Raw genomic sequence first — 20,936 nt, forward strand, 5'->3', positions numbered from 1 at the left:
CACTATCACTCAGGAAGTCTAATGAAGGTCAGATACTTACTTAAGAAGATTGCCAATCTGACCAGGCAGCTCAAGAAGTCCATTACAAGAAAGGTTGAGTTCTGTTAGAGTGGAAATCTCACAAAGTAAAATGGGGAATAACCCAAGTTTATTGTGAGACAAGTTCAGTCCCTTCAGCTGAGAAAACCTAAAGAGGAAAAAAAAAGGAATCATACCCATTGCCAACAGAAAGTCACTTTAGATTTCAGACCTGAAGTCACTGACTCCCTTCATCTCCTTCTGCTTGTGTAAATGTACCTCATCCTCATTCATTGTTTAGACTCTAGCCATCAGAAATAATGTCACCCCACCTAGAATTAAGGGGGGAGGTCTGTTACCCACACGTAATAGTAAGTAACAAATCAAAAACAAGGGACTGCCCTTTGGGGCAAAACAGTACTGAGGCTGTCATTTGTCCATTTGAAACTGGAGGTGGATGCAGGAAGTGACGAAAAATGCTATCTTTTAAATATGATGGTTTTTTATCTTTTAAATACTTCCTATGGAAGTAGTTGATGCTTTGAACTTGGTGTTGAAGGATCTCTGGTGAGACCTCAGACGGCTCCTCTCTGAACTGTCACGTGGGTAAGTGAGGCTGACTCTTTCTCCTCCCTTGGCGTTTCTGGAGGCTCTAGCCTTAAGGAGGCCTCTCTTGGAGGAAGCCTTGTGGCTAGAAGCCTTGTTTAATTAACCTCTGTGCCTGTCTGCTGGGGTCTCTAAGTTTTTCTCTCTCAACTTCCCTATCTTCGACCTTCCTAACTGTAAATAAACCACCATAAAAGTCATCCTGACTTGGGTCTATTTTAATTTGAAATCGCGACCATACCTTAAATATGTAGATTTCCCCTCTTACATGCTGCAATCACTAATCACAACAATAAAAACTAGCCGTTTGTTCAGTGCTTCGTGATTTATACAAAAACTTTATATGTACTATCTTAATTGAGCCTTACGACCACCTTGGGAGGCAGGTGCTACTATCATCTCCATTTTACAGATGAGGCAACTGAGACAAAGATTAAGGGACTTGTCCAAAGTCACACAGCTGGTTGGTATCTGAGGCACATTTTGAAATCAGGTTTTCCTAACTCCAAATTCCAGCACTCTATCCACTGTACCACCCAGCTGCCTCCTTTCATATCCCCCATATGCCTGTAAAACATAACTCATTTCTATACAACCTTGTTATTCCATGAGCTTGAAATGCACTGTTCTCCACTCCAGAGACAACACACAATTGTCCTATATCAAGGTCTATTGAATACCTGACACACACCACAGCTCAGATCCTATAAAGCAAATTTTGACCTAGAGGAATTTTTTTGTGAATTCTGATTGAAATCATTGGCCAATTGATCAGATTACTATTCTTAATTGCATTACAGTATTCTGGCCTTAATATTTGGTGCTCACTAAATCCATCACCTAAAAATTTTCTTCTTGAATGTGGTCTTAATTGCATTACAATATTCTAGACATGAATAAAAGATTTAATTTAACTATTAACTTCTAATTCAATGTGTAGCTTATTTCACTATTTGTGATTATATATAACACTATAAAAATCTCTGAAGGGTTGGCTTTTTTGTTTTTAATAACATTGTTAAGGTATATTCCTATAAATAAAATTCCTATACTAAAAGGTATGAACATTTTTGTAGCTTTAACTGTACTTCCATAATGCTTTCCAAAAAGGATTCCACAAGTCTACAATTCCATCAGCAATGAATGTATATATCTGCCCTCCACACATAAGCAGCAAAAAAAAAAAAAAACTTTTGTTTTAGACAATGATAGATGAGATGGTACTTCAAAGTTGTTTTAATTTGCATCTCTTTGATCATTAGTCATTGAGCATTTTTCAAGTGATTGTTAATAATCTGCTCTTTTGAAAACTATATATATATATACACACACACACACACACACATATATATATATATATATATATATATCTCCTCAGACCAAATGGTCTTGCAATTACCACTGAAGACTGAGAATTGCCACAGTGGTTTGTTTAACAACTCTTCATATATTTTAAAGTTTTTATTCTGAACTTAAAAAAAAAAAAAACAGAATGGGCATCTAAATACATATTGGGAAACGAAAAAAGAGGCATATACATGAAACAGCTGGTCGCATATATAGCTAGCTTTCCTTTTTGAGCATATATGTAATAAGATCTACCTGTAGCTTTCAAAGCTGTCCTACTGGTTCTTTGTTCTTATATCCTTCTATTCTTTTCTTTTTATTGCTACCCTATCCCTATTTACTCCTTATCCTCTCATCTCCCATTTATACATGAGAATATAAAAAAATGAAAACAAAGCCCCCGTAACAATATAGTCAAGCAAATCAAATTTTCATACTTGCTGTGTCTGAAAATATGTCTCATCCTGCAATTCCTTAGGATTGTAAGATTTTTACCTGTCATACTTATGGTAAATAATTTTCTCCATTGTGTTAATTTTTATTATATAATTTTTTGCTTTTATGTAACCAAACATGTCTTGCCCCTATTTTTTGTTTTTTCAAAAAACTCCCCATAACAATTGTGATAAATACTTTATTCCATTTACTTCCACCTTTTTAATATACTTTTTATTTTTGCTGTTAAAATGTCATCTAGCTAAAATTCACTAGGGCATAATATGTAAGTCTAAGTAATTTCGAAAGGCCAGTCTAATTTCAGAAGTACATTTGTTAAATAATAATAGTAATAATCCTATCCTCAGATTTTACTTTCCATAGACTTATCAAACTTGAACCATTTGCATAATCTGGTATAGCTATTCTGTTCTGTTGAGCTATTGCTCTATTTTTTCCCATAGTATCAGATAAATTAAAATAAATTTAAAAACTGCTGGAATTAAGTCTGGTAGTCCAAGACCACTATTGTTTTTTCTCTCCTTTTCAGTATGCACCTTAATTTTTTCTTGATTGTTTGTTTTAACATATACATTTCACCATAACCTTGTCCATTTCTATAAACAAGTCCCCATGTTTTTTTACTTGATCTTGCATTAAATAACACATATTATCTAGCAGAGCATAGTGTCTAAGACCAACTTTGCTCCACCTAGTTGTCTCTTAGAATTTCTAATACATGTCAAACAAAATCAGGGACAATAGTCATATAACAACAATCACATTCCCTTTGTGTCTGTTTTTAGTGGAACAATTTTATGCATTTATGCAGTATTTTATGCATTACATATGATAAAACTCATGATAATGGTAACATCAATAAATGGTCACAATCTTCAAAAAAAAGGGTTTTGCACATTAAGTTAGCTCTTGGGCTAAGGTAGATATTTTTTATTGTGTTGAAGATAAAAAATCTTTTATATTTCCTCATGTTTTTAATAATGAGAAATAGATTGGATTTTTAATTTTAAAAGTTTTTTCTGCATCTGTTGCTATAATCACTTGATTTTGAGGTCTTAAAAATTTTGTTTACATTACGTTGATAATCTAATGGAAGTAAGGAAAGAAAATTAATGTTTATTAACTATTAATTTAAAAAAAATCAGTGAATATTTAAAAATTATATATCAAAATCTATGAGCTTCAGACATGTTTTCAGAAGCAAATTTACAACTCATATTTTCTTAATGTTTTGCTACAGCTGTAAGAAAAGGTTACTTTTTTAGTATTCTCATTACTAATATGAAAAATACTCTATTTGCCTTATAAAATGCATTCTTCCATGCTTATGAATAATCTCTGCAGCAGTTTTGTTTATTCTTGGAAGTTTGAAAGAATTCTGTTGTGAATACATCTGGCTAGATGGTTTTGTTTCCAAGCAATTCTTCAATGATTTGTACCTTTCTCCTGAGATTAGTCTATTTAATATATGTGCTTTCTGTCCTGAAGTTTAGAGAATTTAAATTTTTGTAAATAATTATTTATTCCCTTTGAGAAAGTTTTAACAAGAATATAATATAACCTATTAATATTCTTGGATCGCTTGAGTTTCTTGGGATTTTGTTTTCACTTTAAATTTTGCTCAATTGTGTTCTTTTTTCCTTTTGTTGATTAGATTTGCTAATAAGGACATGTCATTTTATTAGCATTAAAAAACAGCCAGCTTCAAAACTGATTGGTCAAATCAATTGCTCTTTCACATTCTCTAGCGTTTTTATGCTTTCTCTTTATAAACTCTCTTTAAAATTTTTCCTTTAAATTATTGATTTTTTCTTTTTCCTGAGTTTTTAAGGTGAAAATTTAATCTTTTACTTTTTCCACTTCCTTATTAACTAACATATGTAGTGATAAGAAATTTGTTCTGTAAACAGGTTTGTCTCCAATCCTTGGGTTCTAATATGTTGTATTAACATTTTAAATTATTCTACTCTTGTTTTTATGAGTCCTTTTATAATCTAATCTCTAAAGTTTTTTAAGTCTCTAATCAATTTTACATTTGCTCTTGTGACTTAATTCTAATTTTGTTGCATTATGCTCTGAGAACATAGTATATATTAACTGTTGCCTTTTTAAATTTTAGTATGCAAACTATTTTTGTGAATGTTCCATGCGTTCTTAAACAAATTATGTGATTTTCCCTTATTTATCAATTAATTTCAACAATACTAAATAGGCAGTTATCTGAGTTCTCTTATTATTTTTTATTTGATTGGTCATATACTATATTCAGGTTCTCTATTATATTTTGATCGATTTCTTTTTCTATCAATATTAATAATCTTTTGAGTTTAAATGCTGAATTGCTTGATGCCTATAATTTGAAAATTGTTACATATTTGGTATTTTTCTTTTCATCATTATTTGTGCTGTTTTTAGTTTTTCACACACAGACATGCATGCACTGTGTTATATTTCCTGATAACCCCTTTACTGATGGGTTTTGATTCTTGTACTTTTTATTTTGGGGGGAAAGGAAGGGGTGGTGAAATATTCACTAACTATTAATTATACCTCTCTAAGTTTTTATACTTCCCTTCTAATTTAGAAACTACCTTTGATATTGTCAATTTCTCTCCTTTATTCCCTTTTATTTAAAAAATTTATTTCTTATCTGAGCTAAACTAATTTTGGGGAGGTACTTTAACTTTGTCTTATTATGAACATTTAAAAAGACAAACGAGTCAAAATATCTTTTTAATAGCAAATAGGGTTCTCTTAAAATGTTCTTTATGTTTCTGTGCTAATAACATGCATTCTCATTCCAAATTCTGATTTTATTAGAACTGGTAAAGATTATGTAAATTATTCTTAGATTTTTATTTATATTAAATCTTATGGGATACAGATAGTGATATGACTTGTGATTTCATAATTATAGGAACTCTTAGGTGAGGAAAAACTACTACCAAAGCAAGTCATCACCTTATCTGCAATTTATTGTCTCAGAATTGCCTAAAGCACTGAGGTTAAGTGACTTGAGTTTCCAAAGCCTCAATCTGCCTTTGTGACCAGCTCTTTATCCAAAATATCATCTTGATTCCAATTAAATCTTAACTAAATATAATAACCTTAAAATATATCATTTCTATTAGTCATTCATCAATCAATTTGGATTTTTTCTGCCATCACTTATTATTCATTAGTTATAGTTTTCTTTTTTTAAAACCCTTACCTTCTATTTTAGAAGCAAAACTAAAGTATTGGTTCCAGACAGAACTGCAGTAAGGTCTGGGCAACTCAGGTTAAATAACCTGCCCAGTTTCATTAGGAGGTATCTGAAACCAGATTTGAACTCAGGGTTTCCCATCTCTTGGCCTAGCTCTCTATCCACTGAGCCAACTGGCTGACCCTATAGATTTTTATTGATAAATTCTACCAGGTCTTTTTTGTCTTTGAAGCAAGTTTCTTCGCTTTGACGCAACATGGTTTTATTGGTGGGTCATATCATTTGGAGGCCCCATCTTAATTTCTAAAGATTTCTGTATAAATTCAATTTTCAGTTTTCTTTTGTTGTTTTGGAAAAGTCTGATTTTAGGTTAAATACATTGCTTTAAAAATATGAATTTTCAGACTCTGAGGTACCACCTCACACCTATCACATTAGCTAATGTGGCAAAAAGAAATATAATAAATGTTGTAGGCGAAGTGGGAAAATTGAGACACTAATGCACTGTAGAATTGTAGTGTGATTCAACTCTTCTGGAGAACAATTTGGAACTATGCCCAAAGGATCTAGCAACACCACTACTAGATCTATAACCCAAAAAGATAAAAAATTTAAAAGGGTGAGGGGAGACCTTTTTTTGTACAAAAACATTATTAAAGTTTTTTGGAAAAAATTTAAGTCTAATTTCTTATAATGTTAAATTTCCTCTTGTAAGTCTAGTTTTTCTATCTGTCTGTTTTGAAAAACAGGATCAATATGTGAACCATGACAAATGAATCACCATTTCAAAATAGATTTCTTTATAATTTTTGTGTAGACATTCTCAGAACCTGAAATTAGGAGAGGAAGAGCGTGGTTACTGATAGAAAAAGGGAGAGGAAATTAGCTGCTGGGGAAAGAAGAAAAAGAGTATAAGAAGTGAAACAGTAACCATGAAATCTAAAAAGAAGATGCCAAAAGGAATTCATTCCAGAAAAAACATTGGGAATGTTTTATCTTAGAAATGTACACTTCCACAGAAATAAAAATCTATCTTGCCCATCATTAATGATAAGAACTCACCTAACAAATAGTCAAGGAGAGCAGCAAACTATTTCTTAAGAACACTGTGCCTTCATTACTAGGTTTTTATGCGAAAGAGATTAAAAAAAAAAAAAAAAGAGGGATGGGGGGGGAAGAAACCATATGTACAAAAAATATTTAAGGAAGCTCTTTTTAGGGGAGGCAAAGATTTGGAAAGAAGGGGATACCTATCAAGTGGGGAATGGCTAAGTAAATTATAGTATATGATTGTAATGGAATACTATTGTGCTGTAAGAAATGATAAGCAGGAAGAGCGCGAAAAAAACCTGTAAAGGTTTATATGAACTGAAGCAGGATGAAATAAACAGAACGAGAAAAACGTTGTACACAGTGACAGGAATCCTTTACAATGAATAGCTGTGAATCACAGCTATTCTCAGCAATACGATGATCCAAAACTATATATCGTAAAGGACTCACAATAAAAAATGCCATCTGGGGGCAGCTAGGGGGCTCAGTGAATTGAAAACCAGACCCAAAGACAGGAGGTCCTGGGTTCAAATCTGGCCCCAGACACTTCCCAGCTGTGTGACCCTGGGCAAGTCACTTAACCCCCATTGCCTAGCACTTACCACTCTTCTGCCTTAGAACAATACATAGTATGGATTCTAAGATGGAAGGTAGGGTATTTTTTTTTAATGCCATCTACTTCCAAAGAAAAAGAAATGAATCTGAATCCAGATCAAAGCAAACTTTTCTCATTTTTCTTTTTTTTTTTTCTATTTGAGTTTCCTTCCACAAAAAGATTAATATGGGAGAACATTTTACATGACTACACTCTTGTAGAATCTTCATGAGATTGTTTACTATTACAACAGGGGTGGCAAATCTAGAGAAAAGGAGAAAATTTTAGACTCAGTATTATTTTTAAAATGTTGGAAACTGCTTTTACATGTAATTGGGGAAAAAAATAAAATAAAATTTAATATACTTCCCTCCCCACCCCCTGCCAAAAAGAACACCGTGTCTTATACATAGTAGGTAGTTCATAAATGTTTTTTTAAAAATTGAACTGAAAGTAGGAGCAATATTTCTGGAAATCCTATTGCCTTGAGGTTAGTATTAAGGAAATAAAAAGGGCATTTTATGCAGTGTAAAAAATGTAAAATGGAGATAAATTATATGAGTAAATAGGGTGCATGATATTCACTTTCAGGCATAGACCATTTGGATATAAATTACTTTTCAATTTTAATCCAATTATCTAAGACTCTATTATATAAAGAAAGATAGATCTCCACATACCTATGGAGACAATCAAGGCCTCCTGGTCTTTCTAATTGCATAAAGTTATGCCGCAAGTTGAGGTAGGTGATATCTTGACTATAGAAGAGATGCTCAGGAACCTCCTCAAGGCTATAACATGAGAGATCAACTGTACTTATCCGCTGTGACACCACCTGAAAAATAAACCAAAGAAAGAAACATTTATGAAATGGCTGAGGCTAAATTACACAAAAAGAGCAGCACTGATTACAAAGATATGCAAAGAAGAAAAGTCACTAGTAGCAATATCAGCTCATTCTTGTTTCTTCCCCATTTCCCTCCCCACCAATCAAGCTAAATGTTAGGAAAAAAAGAAGTTTAATTCCAAGGAAATGAAGAACTACAGCATATCTTCAAATGAGTGGCTATAAATTAAATTACTAGGGGCAGCAAGGTGGCTTAATGCAGTGAGAGCCAGGCCCCTGGGTTCAAATATGACCACAGATACTTTCTAACTGTGTGACCTTGGACAAGTCACTTAACTCCCCATTGCTTAGCCTTACTGTTCTTCTGCCTTGGCATCAATATACCATATTGACCCTATGATGGAAGATAAGAGTTGTAAGGAAAAAAATTTTTTATTAAGTTACCAAAAGTGAAAGTTAATACTTAAAGTCACAAGGTAAATATAAAATTATTCAGTTTGTAGGAATATAGAGACCCTTTCAATAATACACTAAAACTAACCTCGGAGAGATAATGCTTAAACTTTAGAAACTGAAGGGTTAATTCAAAGGTTATTGGTTAAATCAACAATGTAATCTGGATTAAAGAAACAATTTATGAAAAATAGAGAAAATATCATCAAGAAGTCATTTATGCTTTGATTACGTATCTCAACATTGAATAATTACACATTTTATTGCCTTTGCAGTACATAGATAAAGGTTAACTGCTCTAATTTTAAAAACAAGTAGTGTGCAGAGTTAGCATACAAACGGGCAGAGTCTAGGCTAATAAGGGAATCTAGATAAACTTTTACAGTTGTTGGCCTTTACAGTTTAAAAGAGGAAACATAGTAAAAGGTCTGGCAGGTGCTCATAGAAAGCCACCCCACTCCCCCCTGCCCCAAAACAGGTCTTCACAACTAAATGATTATCTAGAATAGCAATATTACAGGTTAAGGATAAGCTCAGAGTTGGACATGCTCACAAAAGGTACAGTCCTGAGACAGAGGGAAGCTGGATCCTTGCCTCTGCTCTAGCGGTGACTAAGCGATATATTCCCAGGCTAGTAATCTTATCTTCATTTCCTCATCTGTCAAAATAAGACATAGTAACTGCTCCACCTACCCTCAAAGGGGTGGTATGAGGATGAAATAAGTTAATTTACATGAAAATCTTTTTTAAAATATAGCTATATACTTTTATGCTCAACTTATATGAATCAATATATGTATATATGTTGAAATTACATTTACAGATCTTATAATATCCTTTCTAGCTATGTATTTGAGGGTAGATTCTCCCTAGGAATGCATTATTGCTCATTATTTATAATTTATGGAGCCTAAGAAGGATGGTTAAGAGCTGGGATACACTCTTTTGGGGAATAAATGCAGCCCCCACCCCAGGCAGGGAATCTCAGCCTTGTACCTTGGAGGCCTGGCGGTGCCACCTCTGGCACTCTGCCAAGGACTCGAAGCTGACGTGGTAAGTCGGAGCCTGGGCTCCTGCAGAGCTAAAGGCGAGGCTGTGTTGCCGTCGTTTCAGTTCTTCTACCTGAAACAAGATGACAAAGGAATCATCAGGAGAGTCATGCCCTGGGATGACCAAAGTGAGGCACCAAGTAGAGGAAACACAAAACATTCCATATAATCAAAATGTTAAGTAAGTTCCTTGAAATCACAGGTAATAATGATTTCATATTATTCAGTTGTAATACAAACCCCAAATGTGATTACTGTTTGGAAATGGCAAATAATTTCACTGTAAAAATATATACAAAACAAATAGAAGAACCAAAATTATATTGCTCTATTTAAAACATTTCCAAAATATAAAATACAAGGTAGTATGGATCAGCCTTTTCCCTATCTAAAATAACCTAAAAGAATGAGGAGTATCCCATTTGCCATTCTCACCTTTCCCCCAACAAGGGGCAAAATGTGCATCTTTCCAGTCTGACAGTCTTTCACTGAAGACACAATAAGGCAAGTCCCACAGAGAACGACTAAGCGCTCAGCCCACTTATGAAGTTGGGTCTTTCCCTTGCGGACATTATAGATGCCAGATAGCAAGATTCGGTCTAGATGATCCATCTGGCATGGTTTTTCTGAAATAAAGAGTAAAACACTTTATTAAATAATGACTTTATTAAATAAAAACTACCAAAGATCAATATTCATTCATTTTATCAATATCTCTGTATGTCAAAAAATCAAATCAATGAGCACTCACTACACGTGTCAGGCACTGTGCTAAATGTTGGGAATGTAGATATAACAAGAAAGCCAGAACCTGCCCTCAAGGAGCTGACATTCTAATGTGGAAAGATAACTCATAAAAGAAAGGTGAAAAGGGGTTATGAGTAATGAAGAGTGCTGGGATAAAGAAAAAAGTCATTGCCTTATAAGGGCTTAAGATGTTCTGTCCTACCTACATCTCTCAATCATCTATCACATATTCAGCATCTATTCTGTGCCAGGCACTATGCTAAGTGCCAGTTATGAAGAAAGGCAAAAAAACATTCTGTGCCTTCAAATAACTCAGTCTAATGAAGGAACAACCTACAAATGACCACATACAAATAGATTGGGAGTAGTCTCAGAAGGAAGTCACCAAGATTAAGAGGACTAGGAAACACTTCAGAAGATAGGATTTAGGGCAGCTGGGTAGCTTAGTGGATTGAGAGCCAGGCCTAGAGACAGGAGGTCCTAGGTTCAAGTCCGGCCTTAGACACTTCCCAGCTGTGTGACCCTGGGCAGGTCACTTGACCCCCATTGCCCACCTTTACCAATCTTCCACCTATGAGACAATACACCGAAAAGTACAAGGGTTTAAAAAAAGAAGAAGAAGAAGAAGAAGATAGGATTTAGCTGAGACTTGAAGGAAGTGAAGGAGCAGAGATTAGGAGGGAGAGAGCACCAGTCATGAAGGAGAACCAGTGAGGTGATGAGTAACTTAGAGGAGGAATAGCAAGGAGATCGGGGTCACTGAACCACAGAGTAGGAACTGAGGGGGTTGGGGAGAAGGGGAAAAAATATGGTCAAACTGAGCTGTAAGAAAATTTTATAGTTATGAATTAGAGGGCAGAGAAACTTGAAGCAAAGAAACCAACCAGCAGGTTAAGGCAAAGTTCAAGCATTAAGTAAAAAGACAGGACACTGACAAGTGAGTAAATATGGAAGAATAAAGACTGAGGAACAGAGGTGACATTAGAGGGTTGGGAATCTAGGTGAATATGGGTGAGAAGATGGGGGCAATCCTAAACAGTAATAGGGAAGTTACGGAAAAAGGAGAATAAGGGGGAAAGATAATAAGCTGTCTTAGACACTGACAAATGAAAGTCTCCTTTCTCCCTAACTAAATCAATGTCCTTTCCTGAATCCTCATCCTTCTTAACCTCTCTGTAGCATTAAGAATAATGACCACCTCCTAGATATTTACTCCTCTCTCAAGTTACCATTACATTGCTACCTCCTAGTTCTAGAGATCTCTGAAAAGGCAAAGGAATCTTTCTTTGAATGTTAGATAAAAAGGAAATCCCAAGTAGCTTTGAGATACTAAGAAGCAAAATATTAGTCCCACCATCAACATTACCACCAACCTGTTATCTCACCTCCTTCTTTCAAAACCCTTCCATTTTTAAAATTAATATTATGTATTGGTTCCAAGGTAGAAGAATGAGGGTTAAGTGACTTGACCAGGGTCATCCAGCTAGGAAGTGTCTGCAGCCAAATTTGAACCCATGATCTCCTGCCTTTAGGACTGGCTCTCAATCCACTGAGCCACCTAGCTGCCAGGCCTGCCTCCCTTCCCCCTCTTAAGTTTATAATTTTAAAAATAATTTAACAATCTATTTGAGAACAAAATAAAATACACAAGGTCCTTCCTTTGTTAAATAGGATACTCCACAACTCAGCAAAAAATCATTATAATTTTTAATAGAACTATACAAAACACTATTTTACTATAGTTATATTCTTTGTTTATGAATATAATGTGACACTAAAATTGCCTGATCATCTATTATAAAGACATATATGGTAATCGGTCTATAAATCCTTGGATTTCTTTGCTTAAATCTTTGTTTTGCTCCACATTTTATTTCAGAGGAAACTTCTAAATCTGCCATCTCTGAGAAGGGAGTAGTCAATTTTGTTTTGGATGACATTTCTTTCTTACTTCACATGCTGTTTTAGTCGTAGTTTTGCAGGACTGCCCAGAAGCAAAGAATGTCTGAAGCCTTTATGTTAAAAAAGACCAGTCGATAGTGATAAAATTTAGAACTAGATAACTCAGACCTCCATTTCAGAAGTACAATGACCTTAATTAGAACAATCTGTACATTCAGAGAAGGAAAGAAGTTGTTTGGGCTTTTTTAAATGTAATTACTGCTCAAATTTAAAGGGACCATCATAATACATAGTATTCCAAAAGTCTTGGTGCTATTTGATAGTTTTAAGTTATTAAAGATCAAACCTGCACTAAGATTTTGGGGACAATTAGTATCAATGCCCAGATCACAGCAACAGGTTTAATTAATAAAGGAAGTTTTCACCATTTACACTTGTGGAGCTCAACGCCATGTTCAGTCCAATCCCCTACATTTTCTAAATGTATACAGTTCAAATTCAAAACATTCTATTTACTAAGACTAAAAAAAATAACAAAAAATTCTTCACAATTGATGAAGCAAAATGAACTTTCTAGTTAACTCAAAATTCACATTCACCTTACCACTTTATTCCCTGAGTGTTTATTAAAAGTTTATATAATGAAAGTACTGTTAGGGGTGGGGGAGAATAATCACTTTTTAAATTTATTCTTCTTTATGATTTTTCTGATGACCTCATAGATAATGTCATATTCACTATTAAATAGCCATCCCAAGGAAGAGTACTATTCACATTTTGTGAAAATCTTAACAATAATTTTCCTATTATCATTCATGAAGACAAGGCAGAGAACAAAGATGTCCTTTTTTTCTGACTCTACTGACTATCTCTCAAAGTGTATCCCTTCTCCCTTTTCCCACAAGCTTTCCTTTAAGTTGGTTATCTGTTCCAACAATCTTGAAGTTTCATTTTATCCACAAAGAGTAACATGAGGGAGTAAGAACTGGCTAATATATGAAGAAAAAGGTCAAAAGTGTCTATAATTTATGTAGATCAGAAGGCTATGGGCCAAACCAGATTAAAATGTAATTGCCAAATGCTTAAAAAAATAAGCACAATAGAAAGAATGCTAAATGGTGGTTTTACAATCCTTATATGGCCAGATAGGATAAGTTTCAATTTGAATTTGACCCACCTGATCTAGTCATTTAGCCCAGTACACAACAGGTATAGGCCAGGATAGAAGCACCATAACAGTATCCCACCATATAAATTGTTAACATTTCTCTTCCTGTCTCATTGGAGATATAATACAAGGCTCTGAAGTATAGAAAGCCTTGTATTGATGTGGGTGTTCTGTGTGCTGCCTAAGAGTACCTGGTAGGTAAACTACTTCATTTTTCCAAAAACAAAAGCATAAAAAACTAGTCGGTTTTACTCACAGTCCCCAAATGACTGTTCCTAAAGACAAACAACTTGGGTGGAACTCTATGTTCATTTCTGGTCCAACAATGTACTAAGAGAAAAGATATGCACAATGATTGTTTTTAGGACAAGGAAAGGGGGAAAAAAAGATAAGGTCTATTTAATTCAATGCAGCCAGAACCTATTAAGCACTATACATGCAAGAAGGCATCTTGCTAGCAATATACACAAGAAAATGAAAAGCAGTGCCTTCCCTTAAGAACCTTATAAACAGTTAAGTATAATCTTCCTGTTGGATAATGAGCTCCTTAGGCCCAGAACTGTTTTTTGCCTCTATTTGCATCCCTAGTATTTAGCACAGTGCCTAGTGCATAGCAAGCCCTGAATGTTTATTGATTATTTGATAAGTCTGATAAGTAAATATAAGATAATTTGAGGGAAGAAACTGCACTAACAACTAGGAAAAATCAGAAAAGGCTTCAAGGCAGGAGATAAGCCTTGAAAGAAATAAAAAAAACCTAAAAGGCAGGAGTGAGGAAGAAGGACATTCTGGGTGAAGACAAGGAGATAACACATTGTAGGAAGGGATGGGAAGCAGAAGAGGAGATATTAAATTAAAAGGAATAGCAAATAGCCTAGTTTCACTGGAAGGAGTACATGAAGGGGAACAATGTGATGTAAATCTGGAAAAATTGACAGAAGCTATACTGTAGAGAATTTTAGATGCCAAGGTGAGGAGTTTGCATTCATTCTAGAGGAAACAGGTTTTCAATGAAGATGCTGAAGCAATTAAGTTGTTTAACACAGCAATGAGCCTTGTTTTTGAAAAGGTTATGACAGTCAACTGTCATAATCAACTGTCCAGCAATGAAAAACAAGAGACCTGCCACATTTACAGACCTAACCAGAAACATCCAAAGCTGAGAGAAGAGAGGGGGAACAAGTGAAAAATTAACTACCTACAGCAGAAAGGCAAAGAGCAAATATCTCCAAAATAGGGTAGGAAAGACAAGGAAGGAATACAAACAACAGAGTCATTGGAGTTTTGGTGCTTGACAGTCTTCGGGCTACAGTGAATAGAACTACCCACAATGGTCCTATAAAAACATTCATACTTTGACTTAAAGAGATTCCAGAGCTAGGTATACACCACAAAGGAAGTTAAATGGGACCTTGGAAATCAACTCTGGAATCCAAAGGCCAGGGATCAGATTCCTGGCTCTAAAACTTACCATGTGAATTACCCTGAACAAGTCATTTAACCTCCAGATGGACTCTTTAGTCTCAACCAGTTCTAGTTCTGTAAAGGACAATGGCACTATATTACATCAAAATAACTGTAGGACCACTTTAAAAAATTATAAACTGGAAAATCAAACATGATTCCCATATATAAATTTGGGATCAAGGAACATTGTATATAAAACTACAAAATGACTAAAGATGAACCTGTTCTTTTAAAAAAAAACATTAAATATAACATGATCATATTCTCCTCCTCTATGGTCTGTTCTGTTTTTTTTTTTTAATATTTTGACACTCTTTCCTTTTCTCTTATCACTATGATTCTATCTTTCTCCCCAAACAAAATTATAAATCAACTAAACAAACCTGGCCTTCAATGGATCTGCCTGGAAATACATGTTTCATTTTGCCCCTACAATTCATCACTTCTCCACAAAAACACAGAGCAGTAACCTTCATCATCAATCACCAAGTTACCTCAGTGATCACAATTTTTAAGACCTTCCAAGCTGCCTTATAAACAAGCATCCTTTACAATGTCACAATCTTTCTATAATCTCTCTCTTGGGTCTGTTCACTTTAAATCAGTTCACACAAGTCCTCCAAGATTATCACTTCCTATAGCATAAGAATTCCATTATATTGATTAAGCCAAAATTTTCTTAGCAAATTCCCAAATGTTCCACTTTGTTTCTAATACTTTACTACAAATATTCCCAATTTAGTGATTTTCAAGATATGGTTCCAAATTGCTTTCAGAATGGGTAAACATTTGAAAGTTCCATCAACAGTGCATTAGAAAACAGTATCACCTTCTGGGGTAGGAAAGAACTAGAAGCAAAACAGAAGTCCACTGGTTAAGGTATAGACAAAAAAGTTCTGTCTTCCAGAGGTATCAGAAACAATGAAGGCAGAGTCAGATGGTGGCTTAGAAACAGCAGAAGCCAAACCCTCTGTGACTATCCATCTACACCAATGGTTCCCAAACTTTTTTGGCCTACTGCCCCCTTTCCAGAAACAAATATTACTTAGCCCCCTGGAAATTAATTTTTTAAAATTTTAATAGCAATTAATGGGAAAGATAAATGCACCTGTGGCCATTACCTCCCCCCTGGATCGCTGCAGCACCCACCAGGGGGCAGTAGCACCCACTTTGGGAATCATTGATCTACACCAATTAAAACAAGGCCCTTCAAAAAAGATAGAAATCCAAACCAAAGAATGAGATGGAGGCACATGGCTCTCTTATTCAATTCAACTTGAAAGGTATGCACAGAAAGTTGAATTCTCAGGTATAAGGGAAGAAGGAAAGTCCCAACCCTCCCCCACCTACTGCATGAAGGCTACAACCACACTGGAGCCCTAGTACCACCATGTGAAGCTCTGGACTCTAACCATGGCTGGCAGGGAGGCAGCTAGCAGATCGGCGTAGAGGAGAGGGCAGACCTTCACCTTCACCTTCACCTTCAGCCTCTGGCAGCAGCTAGAGAAGATTTGGCATCAGGGAAGATTAGCACAAGCAGGTCAGCTCAAAAGGTCTAATCCAGTATACCAGCAAAGCAAAGAAGAAGCCCCTGGAGGGCAGAAAAGCTCAAACTCACAGAGCCAACAAACAACCAGAGGAGCAAGTGTACAGCCCAAATGAGGGGAAAAAGAAAAAATATGAGTAAACAATAAAAGAAAAATAAATTACAATTGAAAGCTTCTATTCAGAAAAAAGAACAAAGAACAGATGGAACAGAAGAAGACCAAGGGACATCAAGCAAAACCTAAAAACTCCAGCAAATTGGACCCAGGCTCTAGAAGAGCTCAAAAAAGAATTCAAAACACCAATAAGACAAATTGAAGAAAATTGGGAAAAGGACTTGAAAGCAAAATAGGTCATCTGGAAATAGGCACATGAACTAAAACAGGAAAATAGTGTCATAAATGTCAGAATTGACCAGCTTAAAAATTAAACAAAAAAAAAAAAGATGAAAAGAATTACTTTCAAAGAAAAATAAATCAAAAGAAAAAGGAAGATTAAAAAGTCATGGATGAAATTCAGTCTTTAAAAATTAGAACTAAACAATTAGAAGCTAATGAGGCATTAGGAATCTATAAAACAAAATCAAAAAATGAAAAAAATAGAAGAAAACTTGGAATATCTTATCAAAAAAACAAATGACCTGGAAAATAGATTCAGGAGAGACAATTTAAGAATTATTGAACTACCAAAAGGCCATGATCAAAAAAATACAAACCAAAAAAAAAAAAAAAAAAAAACACACAGAAAAAAAGAAAAAATGCCTAGACATAATACTACAGGAAATTATCCAAGAAAACTGCCCTGATATCCTTGAACAAGAGTAAAATAGAGATTAAAAGAATCCACAGATCACCTCCTGCATTACACCCAAATGACAACTCCCAGGAACTATAGTTATAGCCAAGTTCAAGAGCTCCCAGACAAAAGAGAAAATACTACAAACAGCTAGAAAGAAATAATTCAGATATCATGGAGCCCCAGGCAGGATCACACGGGACCTGGCAACCTCCACATTGAAGGACTGAAAGGCTAGAAATATGATATTCTAGAAGGCAAGGGAATTGGGTTTACAACCAAGAAATCAGCTACCCAGAAAAACTGACTATAGTCTTTCAGGGGAACATTCCTGAAGAAAAGACCAGACTTGAACAGAAATTTTGAGACCCAAATACAAAATCCAAGAGAAGCATGAAAAGGTAAATAAGAAAGAGGAAAAATTTAAGGGCTTCAGTAAGGTCAAATGACTTCTACTCTTATATGGAAAGATACCTATAATGCTTAAAAATTGTTACCATTATCATAGTAGTTAAAATGGGGCAAAATATATCACATAAAGGGGCAGCTGGGTAGCTCAGTGGATTCAGAGTCAGGCCTAGAGACTGGAGGTCCTAGGTTCAAATCCGACCTCAGACACTTCCCAGCTGTGTGACCCTGGGCAAGTCACTTGACCCCATTGCCCACCATTACCACTCTTCCACCTAGGAGCCAATACATAGAAGTTAAGGGTTTAAAAAAAAAACAAAACACACACACACACATCACATAAAGAAGTAAGTTGGGGTGAGGTGAGAAACCAATATAATGGAAAGGAGGAAGAGGTTGGTGACAGGTAATATTTAAATTGTACTCTCATTGGAAGTGGCTCAAAGAAAGAACAACTAGACTCACAGGAGTATAGAATTGTATCTTACCCTACAGAATACGAATAAGGGTGGTGAGGAGGGGAATAATACAAAAAAGGGAGAGCCTTGGGGCAGCAGAAGAGACCAAAAGGTCCTCTAAGGTCCTATAGTAAGAGAAAAATAAGAATGGGTTAGGTAAGGGGTAATATAAGGAAGGGGAAAGGGGGGAGACTGACTAAAAACAAAACACTGGAAGGAAGGGAAAGAATAGGAGGAGTAAGGTCAGGATTAAAGAAGGAAGTCAAAAATGAGAGGAATACGCAAGTGGTAATCATAATTATGAATGTAAATGGAATAAAATAAAACGCAAGCAGATAATAATAGTGGATTAAATAGTGGATTAAACACCAGAATCCTAGCATATGTTGTCTACAAGAAACACACACAAAGCATGTAGACCAGTGATAGGCAAACTTTTTAAAGAGGGGGGGCCAAAGCAAAGGAAATACTCATCTGTCAGTCTGTTTCTAAGGCAACTCTTTTGAAGTTTCATTGTATCATATCCTACTCATTATATTCGTCAGATTAGGAATAATGTCACAAGGCCAGAAAGAACATTTCAGGGGGCTGCATCTGGCCTGCAGGCCGTAGTTTGCCCATCACTGATATAGACACACACAGGGTATAAAGGTAAGAGGCTGGAGCAGAATATAAGACAAAGAAGGTAGGAGTAGCAACCATGATCTCAGACAAAGCTAAAGTAAAAATAGATTCGATTAAAAGAGACAAGGAAGGAAACTACAACTTGATAAAAGGTTAATATAAATAATGAAAAGATCTCAGTACTCAACATATAATGCACCAAATGGTGCAACTTCCAGATTTTTAAAGGAGAAATTGAAGGAGCTTACGGAAGAAATAGAGAGTAAAACCATATTAGTGAGGGATCGAACCAAAAAATAAAGAAGTAAGGGAAGTGAATGAAATTTGAAAAAAATAGAGCTAATACATGTCCAGAGATAACTGAATAGGGACAAAAAGGAATATACCTTCTTTTCTGCGGCACATGATACATAGACAAAGATTCACCATGTACTAGGGCATAAAAACACCTCAAACAAATGCAGAGAAGCGGAAATAATGAATACAACTTTCTCAGATCATAGTGTGATAAAAATAAAAATTAATAAGGACTCATGGAAAGGCAAATTTAAAATCAATTGGAAATTAAATAATCAAATTCTTCAAAACTGGTGGGTTAAAGGACAAATCAAAGAAACAATTATTGATTTCTTTTTATTTTATTTTATTTTTTAAACCCTTAACTTCTGTGTATTGGCTCCTTGGTGGAAGAGTGGTAAGGGTGGGCAATGGGGGTCAAGTGACTTGCCCAGGGTCACACAGCTGGGAAGAGTCCAAGGCCGGATTTGAACCTAGGACCTCTAGTCTCTAGGCCTGACTCTCAATCCACTGAGCTACCTAGCTGCCCCCTACAATTATTGATTTCATTGAAGAGAATGACCATGAAGAGACAACATATCAAAATCTATGGGACTGAGCCAAAGCAGCACTCGGGAAAATTTATATCCCTGAGTTCCTATATCAAAAAAATAGAGAGAAGATTAATGAATTGGGCATGCAACTTAAAAAACTAGAAAAAGAACAAATTAAAAAATCCCACATAAAAAATAAATTGGAAATCATAAAAATCAAAGGAGAAATTAATAAAATTGAAAGAAAAAAATAATGAACAAATAAATAAGAGTAAGAATTGGTTCTTTGAAATAAACAAATGAAATAAAGTATTGGTTAATCTAATTAGAAAATAAAGAAGAGAATCAAATTAACAGTATCAAAAATGAAACAGGAGGTATCAACTCCAAGGAAAAGGAATTAAGGTAAAGAGCTATTTTGCCCAATTATATGACAATCTAGGTAAAATGGACAAATATTTACGAAAATATAAAGGAAAAAGAATATCTTAATAATCTCTCATCAGAAAAAGAAATTGAACAAGTCAATAAGCCCAAACCAAAGAAAAAATCCCCAGGGCCAGGTGGATTCACAAGTGAATTCCAGCAAACATTTGAAGAACATCTAATCCCAATACTATCCAAACTATTTGACAAAATAAGCAAAGAAAGAGTCTTACAAAATTCTTTTTACAAATATGGTACTGATTCACGAGCCAGGAAGACCAAAAACAGAGAAAGAAAACTATAGACCAATCTCCCTAGTGAACATAGATGCAAAAATCTTAAATAAAATACTAGGAAAGAGACAACAGCAAGTTATCACAAGGATTATTCACTTTGAGAGGTGGGATTTATGCCAGGAATGCAGGGCTGGTTTAATATTAAGAAAACCATCCACATAACATGATCATATCAACAACCAAACTAACAAAAATCACATGATTATCTCAATAAATGCAGAAAAAGCCTTTGACAAAATATAACACCCATTCCTATTGAAAAGACTAGAAAGTACAGGAATGAAAGGACCTTTCCTAAAAATGCTAAGCATTATTTAAAACAATCAACAGGCATCATCTGCAATGGAGACAAGTAAGAAGCCTTCCCAATAAGATCTGGAGTGAAGTAGGCATGCTCATTATCACCACTACTATTTAATACTGTATTAGCAGTAGCAGTACTAGCTAGCAGTAGCAATTAGAGAAGAAAAATAAATTGAAGGGATCAAAGTAGACTCTAGTCTAGGTGATATGGATGAATATTTACAAAAATATAAATTGCCTAGATTAATAGAAGAAATAGAATACTTAAATAATCCCATCTCAGAGAAAGAAAATGAACAAGCCATCAAAGAACTAAGAAAAAATCCTCAGGACCAGAT

At 34.9% G+C, this 20,936-nt stretch overlaps 1 protein-coding gene across 2 annotated transcripts in view; it reads right to left on the reverse strand.

Moving 5' to 3' along the window:
• The window catches only part of PHLPP2 (PH domain and leucine rich repeat protein phosphatase 2), a 98,306-nt gene that overhangs the window by 43,375 nt on the left and 33,995 nt on the right, over positions 1 to 20,936 (reverse strand). For both annotated transcript variants that reach the window (XM_044663126.1, XM_044663127.1), the window contains exons 3-6: positions 10,065 to 10,255; positions 9,577 to 9,702; positions 7,961 to 8,115; positions 41 to 187 (exon numbers count right to left, since the gene is read on the reverse strand). In XM_044663126.1, the coding sequence (XP_044519061.1) occupies positions 41 to 187; positions 7,961 to 8,115; positions 9,577 to 9,702; positions 10,065 to 10,255 (619 nt within the window). The remainder of the gene's footprint in view (positions 1 to 40; positions 188 to 7,960; positions 8,116 to 9,576; positions 9,703 to 10,064; positions 10,256 to 20,936) is intronic.

This window comes from Gracilinanus agilis, chromosome 2 (assembly GCF_016433145.1).
Source record: "Gracilinanus agilis isolate LMUSP501 chromosome 2, AgileGrace, whole genome shotgun sequence".
Lineage (NCBI taxonomy): Eukaryota > Metazoa > Chordata > Mammalia > Didelphimorphia > Didelphidae > Gracilinanus > Gracilinanus agilis.